This window comes from Fundulus heteroclitus, chromosome 15 (genome assembly GCF_011125445.2).
Source record: "Fundulus heteroclitus isolate FHET01 chromosome 15, MU-UCD_Fhet_4.1, whole genome shotgun sequence".
Taxonomy (NCBI): domain Eukaryota; kingdom Metazoa; phylum Chordata; class Actinopteri; order Cyprinodontiformes; family Fundulidae; genus Fundulus; species Fundulus heteroclitus.
Window position 1 is genome coordinate 3,157,664 of NC_046375.1, and position 10,601 is coordinate 3,168,264.

Here is a 10,601-nt window from a genome sequence, read left to right on the forward strand (position 1 = left end):
ATTGTTGGCTGTCAAAGAATTAATTCACTCCAATACCATCGGAATATTTTTATCTCAATATGTTTTCTTTTCATTTGGGGAAAAAAGCATTTTGAAGAGCAAAGTTAGCTAGCTTCCGGCAACTTTACGTCAACAACTAACAACTTCCGGGTCATTCCGTACATGAGTAAAGTGACAGTAGCAACGAAAACTTAACTCAAGTTTTTCACCGTATTTGTTATTAATTCACAGACCAAGCTTGTCACATTAATACACTACCATTGTGGTTTTATTCGGAGAAAATGGTGTTTTATTTCACAAGTGCCGGTGAGTGAGTGCAGCTCCAACATCAGCAGCGCTGTTAGTTTGTAGCCCGGTTAGCTTCATACATCAGTAATTCACAACGGGACTTTTTTTAACCTGTTTTTTGTGTTTTTATTAATTTCGTGCCAGCTGTTTCTATTTCACCCAGTCAGCTGTCAGATTTCTGTTTTCTTTCTTTAGTGGTGGACCCTCCATTCACGATCTACATGGGGAAAGATAAATATGAAAGTAAGGTTGATCTCGCACGCCTTTATGTATTCTGCTTTCTGGTTATTGTTGTTGTTGGTGATCCGTTGCAATTTTAACACGAGCTGTTTCTCTCTGTAGATGAGGATCTCATTAAATATGGTTGGCCCGAAGACATCTGGTAAGAGTCTTTAGTTTTTCCATACACATGTAATTAAAACGTGCTTGTCACGATCCCATTAATTTTCATTACCTTGGAGCTGCTGTAAAATGCTCACAATTATGTTCTGCGAAGGAACTTGCCAATTCTTGAGCATTTTGTCACGATACAACCACAATCTTTAGTGTATTTCTTTAGGATGTTACGTGAGCCCATGCACATATTTTCAGCCTCTGTTCCTCCCTAATAAAATCCATTTAAGCCACCTGCTTTCACAAGTAATCAATTTTTGATTGATTACATTTAGTGATCAATTATTATGTGTAATATTGTAAGCTAGGAGCCGAGCTGTTCCATCTGAGGCTTATTTGAGAATATTAGCGAACAAACATCACACTGAAGATAAAAGATTAAACAGAGCAGACAGACTGGGGGAAAAGTTTTGGAGAGGGAGGCTTAGATGCAGAGTTAGGTTAGAGGATAATAACCTGAGCTCTGAACATCTCAGAGAACACTGTGAAGTCCATCATATGAAAATGTGGAGTGTATGGTTCAAGGTTATGGAGATCCACAGCTCAGTTGGTAAATATGTTGACAGGAAAACTATTAGCTGTGCAGTCAATTAATCTTGCTTTTATGGAAGAGTGACAGAAGAACATTTTTTAATAAAAGACAGCTACTAGAAGTCCTGGTTGTCATTTAAGAGGTACAACATTTATGTGGAAGAACGTCAGCAAAATGTAAGGCGACTAATCGTAAGGCGGCGTCATGCTGTAGCAATGTTCTTCTTTAGGAGATACAGGGAATCTGGTCAGAATTGATAGATGGAGCAAAATACAGTCCAGTCCAGTAAGTAAAGCTGTTAGAGGCCGAACATTACTTGAGATTGAGGCAGTGGTTCACCGTCCAGCAGGACAACAACCCTAAATATACAACCAGAGCTACAGTTGAAGTTTTTTTTTCCCTGACCATATTCAGATGTAAGATGGGCCAGTCAAAGACCAGAGGTTAATCAAATTAAGAACCGTATCGAAACTTGACAACTGATGTTCACCAATGCTCATCCTCTAATTTAGTTAAGCTATTTTGCAACAAGAATTTGCAAAACTCTCTACTGTAGTTAAGGAAAAAACATGTGACATAAACTGTTAGAAATGCACAGGATATGATTACTTTTTGAACGGCAGTGCAGGTGAAAAAGAAATGTAAATGATCAGATAATAAAAGAAACTTAATTTTGAATTACCTGCATGCAAGCCATCACTAAACTTTAGAAAATCCTCTCTGTATGATCTAAAAAGTGAAATGATGGCGTAGAATAAGATTTAAAGGTATCGTCTTAGTCTATCAATGAAGAAAAGAAAGTAGGAAATGAAAATTCTGTATTTTGTATAGCTCCAAGTAGAAAAAATGTATTAAATGATTTATATTTTTGTTTCAACTCATTTACTGAAACTGTTTTTGATGTCTCTCATCTTGAATCAAAGTAGTCTGCGGCTCTAATCTGCACAACCATGTTTATGTTAACATTTGCTTCTTTTTTTTTTTTACCCCACACGTAGGTTTCACGTTGACAAACTCTCTTCAGCTCACGTTTACCTAAGGATGCCGAAGGTAAAGAGGGAATCAGACCAAACTGAAAAGCATAACATCCAAAACAGTTCCTCATGTTTTTTTTTCTTTGCTGGTAATTCAGGGTTAGAAACTGATTAACAATAACTGAAGGAATAATTAGAATTATCAATTAATTTGAATATAGCTTGAGCCACAATAAACTGATTTCTCTGATTGATGTGCTTGTCTCATTTTTTAGGGTAAAACCATAGATGATATTCCTCCAGAGGTGCTGGTAGACTGTGCTCAGCTGGTGAAGAACAACAGCATCCAGGGTAATTCTGGATCATCCTATCAGAGCTTCCTGCAAATGCATTCTCTGTACTTGACATAGGAAGGATGACGGTTTTGTCCCCTGTCAGGCTGCAAGATGAACAACATCAATGTGGTTTACACGTCGTGGGCCAACTTGAAGAAAACTGGAGACATGGATGTTGGTCAGATCGGCTTTTACAAACAGAAAGAGGTCAGCAGCCCAAACATACCTCACAAAGGCTCTGCTTCCTGGAACTAGCACTCTGCCAGCTTTCCTCCTTATGAGACTGTTGTTGCTTCTCGCAGGTGAAGCTTGTTGCCGTTGAGAAGAAGATCAATGAAATCGTAAACCGTCTGGAGAAGACGAAAGAAGAGCGCTTCCCGGATCTGGCAGCAGAGAGGGAAGCAAGGGACCGGGAGGAGAGGAACGAGAAGAAAGCTCAACTCCAGGAGCAGAAGAGGAAAGAGAAGGAAGAGCAGAAGAAGAAAAAGGAGATGGAGGAGCTCAGGTGGGCCAAAGATCTTAAATAATGTAAAGCTTGGCTAGTTTACTAAGAAGTGTTTGCACGCCTTGAGCTCTCTTATATTTTCTCCTTACAACCAGTAGATACTCTGTATTTTATTGGTAAAGTGGTGCATCATTTTCAAGTAACAGGGTATGTACATTTCAAAGTTCTTTTACAGATAAAAATCTGAATGGTGTGGTGCATTTGTAACTCTGATCCCCCACAAAAAAATCTGCTGTTCATGCTATGATCTAAAAAAAATGGAGTATGGAACAGCTGCAGAACCAAGACACGGCTTTCCATTTTAATTGAGAGACGGCTCAAAAAGACTGTCTATCAAGAGAAGCAGCCAATATTGGATGGTAACTCTGGAGGAGCTGCAGAGATCCACAGCTCTGTTGACATAACAACTATTAATTCTGCACTTTGCAAATCTAGTCTTAATGAAAGAGCGGCAGGAAGAAAGCCTTTGTTGTAGGAAAAATCTTCCAATTTGCCACAAAACCACGTAACAAGACACAGGACAAAAAATGAAAGAAGCTGCTTTGGTCAGATGAGGCAAAAGAATGTAACTTTTTGCCTTACACCTGAAAAAAAACTTGCGTGAAGATCACTCTGAACACACTTTCCCTGATGTCAGACATGGTGGTGGCAGTATCATGCTGTGGGGGTCTCTTTCTGTAGCAGGAGACAGGATGCTGGTTAAAGTTGATTGGTAGATTGACTGAGCTGAAAACCTGTAGGTGGTTACACGTTTCATATTTTATTTTGCAAAAAATGTAGTCAATAAGGAAAAAAAGGTTAAACTCCATTTTTAAATAACAAACATTTCCCTTTACATCACAAGGATGAGCAACTTTTCTTTCGTTTATCATATACAATCACAATATAATACAACAATATTAGTGGTTGAAAAAAAATGTGAAACAGTTCATAGGTTCTGGATACTTTTACAAGGAAATGTAAAAGACTTGTAAATAACAGGGTCTTTTTCTTCTCTAGGCATTATACTTCTCTGATGAAGAGTGAAAACATGAAAACTAATGAGGTAAGGATGAAAATGGACCAAACCAAAAATTTTTTAATCATAGACTTTAGCTATATGTAAAGGTGATTCTTTGGACGAATTTCCAGTTTGAAAACTATTTTATGGCTACAGTCTGGGTTCGTGTCACATGTTTTACTTCTCTGCAGGACGGCTATGACTCAGACGACTTCATGTGACAGGTGAAAATGCGACGGCGATCAGTGGTCGGAGGGCTCCCCTGCTGCCATCGCTTGCAGTAGCTCGTTACAGACTTTAAATAAATGAAAATCAAAAACAAACAAGCGCATACTGCTTCTGGACACTGAGCAGAAGCCAAACCATCGGGGAATGACTTTGCCTCTCTTGATCCAGGAGCTGTTGTCAGACCGAGCCGGCTGACCTCTACATTAAAGGAGGAAGGGTGAACCTGACAACACTGCTCAGCAGGAGTCGTTTGGAGGGAGAAAACCCAGACAACAGATTCTGTGCTAAATGATGATAAAATGGTGTCTCGATGGGTCTCTTTTGTTTCAGTCATTCAATCTAACAGCATTTTGTTGAAGCTGCAGAGCCTCCTGCTTGCTTTCTCATTATGCTAATTTTGTCTGCATGTCATATTTTATTAAACACAAGTCATTGTATAAATTTAAAGCTATTACCTTGGTCTTTTCATTGTAGAATATTGTGGTTGTTTATCAACAGGTCTAAAATGTATCCTGCTGTGTCAAAAATGTCAGCCAGGCTGATATCATAATGGGGCTTCCACCTTATCAATTTAAACACGCATGCTATGCTGAGATGCTGCAGAGATCTAAAAAACTGATGTTTAAAAAAATGTATTCTTTGTGATGTTTTACATTAAAAGGAATGGTTCAATTTTGAGCGTACACGTGAAGAACAGGGATGGGGACTAAATGATCTGCATCAAAAAGTAAAGTTATTGACATCATAGAGCAAAAGGGCTGGAGCATCCAACTCTTATGTGAAGGCAATAAGGTCACAACCCCAATATCAGGAAATGTTATATGTCCAGGGATGGATTATGCTATGGCTATAAAGTATTATTAATGGCCATTAACTCAAATGGTAGGGTACCCATATAATATGTTATATTCATGTGATAAAAGTTCCAGGAGGTGGAACGTGATTGATGAATCGTAAGCCCATCAGAACATGAGGTGCGCACCAATTGGCTTTGTTGTTGGCAAGAGAGAGGTAGCGGGATCGATGCCCGAATCCTCCAATCTTCTTCTCTTTTGACACAGATGTCCGATCTTTGATTTCATGTCCGTGTGATTACAATGAAAGTCAGTGCTATCTAGACATTTTGACTAGACAGCAGAATCTGTGAACAGCATTTGTTCACAAAAACAAAGTACAAGACACAACACGCTTCCATTTATAAACAACAATTTAATATAAATAATTATAACAGAAGTAATATAACAGTATTCAGTAATATAAATAAAAAAAAAAACATGACATGATACTAAAATAGAGAAGGTAGCTATGAAGGTTAAAATATTTATGTTATTGGTTTTATAGGTATATATTTTGGCAAGTATGAAGATCTATTTACATTTTTATAGTCTTACAATATGTACAAGCGTGCGTCCACCTACAAAACCCAACATGTGATTTCTCAGAGTGTTAAAGCTTTTATACTGTATGAGTAAGGGATGCACTGCAGCTAACAAGTAGTCTATTCACTGGGCCAGCTCAGCACCACTGGACCCAGCTGATGTTGTAGGACCAGAGGATCCACTTAGCAGGACAGGATACTACAGAAGTGGGTGATGGTGGATTGAAATGTGTTAATTATAAGTCAGACGTATAGTCACTTTTTTTTTTTGGTCCTTTCTGCATATTGTATGTGTAGTCACACAATGCGACCAGCAGGGGGAGTCTAGCGATAGTGAGCCAAGGGCGCCGCGCGTCTTCCTCAGTCAATTCATAGACATTATATATATGCGTATATATAAAGTCATTATATATTATATTATCTCTCTTTGAATATATGTCTGTGAGTCAATTAGCCACTTTTCAGCTAGCTAGCCAGTAACAGGAAGTGACCAACCGGAAGTCTCGCACACAAAAAAAAAAATCCCATCAAATCACGCGGTGTCCATATTTCCGTTGAAAATTACGTGGGTACAGGCCGGAGGTCAGAGCCGAAGGGTTCGGCTGCGATTCACTTATTCAAAATTCCCCTTTTCAGGTATGAGTTTCTCATAAACAAAGTTGAGCTGTTCTCCATAGCTTTACTGACTACTCGTGAATACATTCGGTGATCAATTATACTCGTAGAGTCTGTTGTTAGAAGAGTTACGGTTCAACCTGTTAGCCGTTAGCTCACAGCAGACGATGCTAGCCCACGAAATCAAGGTTGTCGGGGTGACTCCACCTTGGGTCGCATCTGATAAATTGTTTTGAACTTATTAACTACGATATGCTAAAATGCCACCCAAGAATCCTCAGTTCACTACCCCGCGAAAACTCGCTCTGTTTTGCGCAATTTGCGTCCCTTTCCTTTGTGTGTGTAGGGAGGGGGGAGAGTCGGCCCCATCTTAAATTGGATGCAGGCCGGAGGTCAGAGGCGAAGGGCGCGTCTGCGATTTTCTTATTCAAAACTCCCCTTTTTAGGTGTGAGTTTCTCATAAGCTATCGTGCTGTTGTACGGAGATTTACTGACTGCTCGTGAATACATTTATAGATTATACTGGTGCATTCTGTTGTTAAAAGAGGTACGGCTCAACCTGTTAACCGTAAGCTAATAGCAGACAATGCTAGCCCACGTGTCAAGCTTGTAGCATCCATTTTCCACACTAAATGAAGACAGGCTTTGCAAATGAGTAAAGAAAAGTATATATTTTCTGAAATTAAGCAACAGTGTGCTGAGCGAGAGTGTTTTGAGAAACGAGTTGTCCAGAAACATGACGTTTTTTTTTCACAGAAACATGACCTAATTTACTGCGGTTAAAGCCACCTGCCACTTCGAAAAAGGCAGTCAAGCCTGCTCACTTGGTTTTGTAGGTCATGCGAGCACCATGCATTACGGTAGCAATGCCTGAGACTACTTTTCAAAGCAATGTATTTGATATGTATCAACCTATTTTATTCTTTGTTTTGTTTTTTTTTACCTATATCAACTTCTGTTAATTGGTATAATTTTTTTTTCAGCTTTATGAAATATTTTATTATTCAGGTCTGCTGGTGAACATGGAAATACACACTGACAGGTATGCACGGAGCTCAATTTTTTAAACCTTATGTTAGGGCTGGGTAATTATTAAAATTTCAAGAAACAATTTGATTCTGATTCTCAAGATTTGGTGGCTGTAAGGACCAAATCCTCTTCCTGAATGTTGAGACTATTGTTTTCACAAACATGCTGTGGGGCAGAATACCCAAACAGATCCAGGGTAGAAAAGGGAGACACCAGAGATATCTATAGCTTCTATTTCTATTCAACTCAAAGGCACTTAATTAGATTAATAGAGACACTAACCTGGCGCATTATTAAAAATATGACAACAAAATTCACCTCCCAGACTAGAGCGTGAAGGCTGCTGTGATGTATGTTGCATCCATGCTTCTGACCACTAGGGGGAGCTTGGCGCTTTGTATTTGTCCTGCTGAGGTCTCTGAACAGGAGAACTAATAGACTAACATGGTTGTTAAGCTATAGTCAGGTCTCGGTGTGCTTTACTGATAAAAAAAAAACAATATTACAGCTGCCACATACTTGGGCGAGTTGAGCGCAGACTGTGAACTGAGCGGACTCTGCTCTGACTCTCCTTAGACCTTTTAACCTTTATAGTCAAGCGTACCTGTTGCCTACATTTCTTGTGACAAATACAATATCTGCACTTTTTGCCAGCGGGACGAAGCGGGGAAGGGATGGTAAAATGTTTGATTATCTTAGCTAGTTGAGCATGTAAAGCAGTTTATTTTCCAGCAGGGAACCCACCGCACACCTGTCTGTGTGAAAAGAGGGACAGTGATGCCGCGTGACCACCTGGTTGGAGCAGCTCGGTGCCGCATATGAAACAGTTAAGTGTAATACAGTTAATAGTAGAGCTGTCAGTTATAACGCGCTAACTTTGTTAGATCAAAACGCCAATTTTTTTTCTGACGCACATTAATCGTGTTAATGCTCTCCGGACTGTTTTTTTTTTTTTAAACCCTCAGCACTTTCCCTACTTCCCAGAATGCTAGAGACTAGCAAAACAGACCTGTGCTCACTTTTGCCAAGCCCGCTTATTTCATGCAATTTTGGGCTTCTTTTTTCTAAAGTCGCTTGTAAATTTCATGAGTTGCGGGTTGCAGTTTTTTGGGCTTGTTTCTGAAAGTGAAGTTGCTTATTTGAGCTCTAAAATAAGTGATGCTGCTGCACTACAGACACTGAGTAAATATCCCTCCGCCTCATAACGCGCTGCAGCACATCCTCCTCTAGGATAACTTAGGAGCCGAGAGACTAAAGGCAAGAAGAGCAGCTCTGCTCGTATTTTCTGCAGTTTACGGTTGCAATAACTGCTGAAAGTAGATTACACGGTGCAGATCACCATTTTGAACAGATTGGTTATGAAGATGAGTTTTTACACACTGATAACATTGCAGAAACCAAACCCATAAACCATACTTTAATGCTTATTAATTTGTCTTTTTTGTCTCTAAAATCTAAAATTGGTATTACTTTATATATAAATGCTTAATACCATGTCTTTGTTTAAGAGGCAAAACAACATTTCGGCATGAAATGTTTATTTATTTACACATTTGTTTATACATTGAATAAACATCATAGCCTTATGATTTGCGATTTAGCAATTATTGGCCAGACTTTAACATTGTATGGCACCAGGATGTTTTCATTCCAATTCTGAAAAGTGCTTGAAAATAAAAATTAAAATATTTTTTGTACAGAATGTTTTTTACTAGTGTTATTTATTGCAAAATTGCATATTAAAATGCCCAAATAGGCTTTTACACTTTCAGAAATAAAAAGATAAAATATGCGATTAATCTCGAGTGAACTATTGAAATTGTGCGATTTATCGCGAATAAAATTTTTAATCGTTTGACAGCACTAGTTAATAGCCAAAAAACATGTTTTTAATACCAGCAGTCTGATTTGAGATCAGATTGAATCGATTCTAAATTCTTGTGTTGTAGTTTGAATCGATACCCAGCCCTATTTATGTTTATGTAATCACCGTTGTGCCTGTACTCAAGTTGTACTATCTCAGTCAATACTGGCCTGAGCGGAGGGAAGAGCGCGTCTGACTCATTTAATACATTTCTTTTTCAGGACTGTTACAGGTGCAGAGGAGGCTGGGCAGGATGTTGGTGTGGAAGCCGTCTCTGGCTGGATGTGGATGCCGTGGTTAGGATGGTGCAGAGGAAGATCTGGGGGACGCTACTGTGCGTTGGAACAATCTCAAAGGGGTCCTAGAGGACGGCCACTGTCAGGTCATCAGGTTCCTCCTCCACAAAAGCCTTTATCATGCACCGCCTCCTCGTCCATCTGCTCCCTCGGCCGATCCTCTTCCTCTGGGTTGTCCATGACGGTCAGGGACCGACCAGACTGGCGGTACCGGTACTCCATACCAAGAAGCTCACCTGTAAAAGAACGCCGATACAAATTACAATACTAGTCAAGAATTTTAACTAAGTATTCAGACAAATGAAGTAGAAATGAAAAAAGAAGGTATATTTACGTGACTTATTACTACATGACAAAAATTTTAAGCTCTCTTTACGTTTTTACAAGAAAAGAAGCGTAAAGGTATTTTAAATAGCAGTTTAATTTAAACATTTATTTTCATAGTGACATGTTGCATTAAAGTGTTTCTAATCAAAAATATCAGAATAATTAGCGTATTTTAAGAAGACACCACTGGCCCAATCAGTCTCTGACTTGCTTTAGACTTTGTTTGGTAACAATTATTCATCATGAATAATAAGAAAAATACTGCAGTTTACTCTTTAAAGTCGCTCTGAGATACTTTTTTACTTAGAAAGTAGAATTTTAATCTGATACTTTTACTGCTAAATGTATTTCTTCTGTATTACTTAAGAAAATCAAGTATTTCTTCTTCCACTGCATATCTGTGTTGAAGGTTTGTCGAAAGACATCGGCATGAGAAAACCACTGATTCATTTCAAGATGCATTATAACTGTTTTTCATTTGTTAGAGTTTTTGTCGACACTTCTGAGTTAAGGTTAATCATCTTGCCTGTTTGCCTGTAGCGCTCGTCCAAAGGTGTTTTAAGGACCTTGCGGCTGAGTCGGTCTGTTGTCTCTTTCTCAGCGCTGCTGTAGATCCTCAGCTCAGAGTTTCCTCTCACTGCTTCCTCCATGCGGTCCTGGTACCTCCTCCAGGTGGTAGCCCTGGAAGTGGGCATTTCAGGCACTGGTCCCTTCAGGTTAAACAAAGGAGATGACTTTTACTCTCTGCTTTTATATATAAAACAAAGAAAATGTTAAAAATATAATCACCCAACCAATGAATGACTCCAGGGAGTTGGAGCCACGAGCACACCGGTT

The 10,601-nt window shown here is 39.1% G+C and overlaps 1 protein-coding gene and 1 long non-coding RNA gene across 4 annotated transcripts; both read left to right on the plus strand.

Annotated features, from left to right (window-relative positions):
* Positions 1–131: 131 nt before the first annotated feature.
* On the plus strand, positions 132–4,702 carry ccdc25 (coiled-coil domain containing 25). Of its 2 annotated transcripts, XM_021307725.2 has the most exons (10): positions 132–306; positions 484–531; positions 631–670; positions 2,212–2,263; positions 2,463–2,538; positions 2,626–2,729; positions 2,825–3,027; positions 4,027–4,072; positions 4,219–4,251; positions 4,424–4,702. In XM_021307725.2, exons 1-9 carry the CDS (start codon positions 282–284, stop codon positions 4,246–4,248), a joined length of 624 nt encoding a protein of 207 aa, XP_021163400.1. In that variant the 5' UTR covers positions 132–281; the 3' UTR covers positions 4,249–4,251; positions 4,424–4,702. The 2 variants fall into 2 exon arrangements, with proteins under 2 accessions (XP_021163400.1, XP_012736319.1); XM_012880865.3 differs by having other exon boundaries at positions 133–306; positions 4,219–4,702.
* Positions 4,703–6,200: 1,498 nt separating this feature from the next.
* LOC110366486 lies at positions 6,201–10,243 on the plus strand. Of its 2 annotated transcripts, none has more exons than XR_002426723.2 (2): positions 6,201–6,269; positions 9,363–10,243. It is a non-coding gene; the product is annotated as an uncharacterized LOC110366486 (long non-coding RNA). The 2 variants fall into 2 exon arrangements; XR_004932808.1 differs by lacking the exon at positions 6,201–6,269 and adding an exon at positions 8,007–8,103.
* Positions 10,244–10,601: the final 358 nt, after the last annotated feature.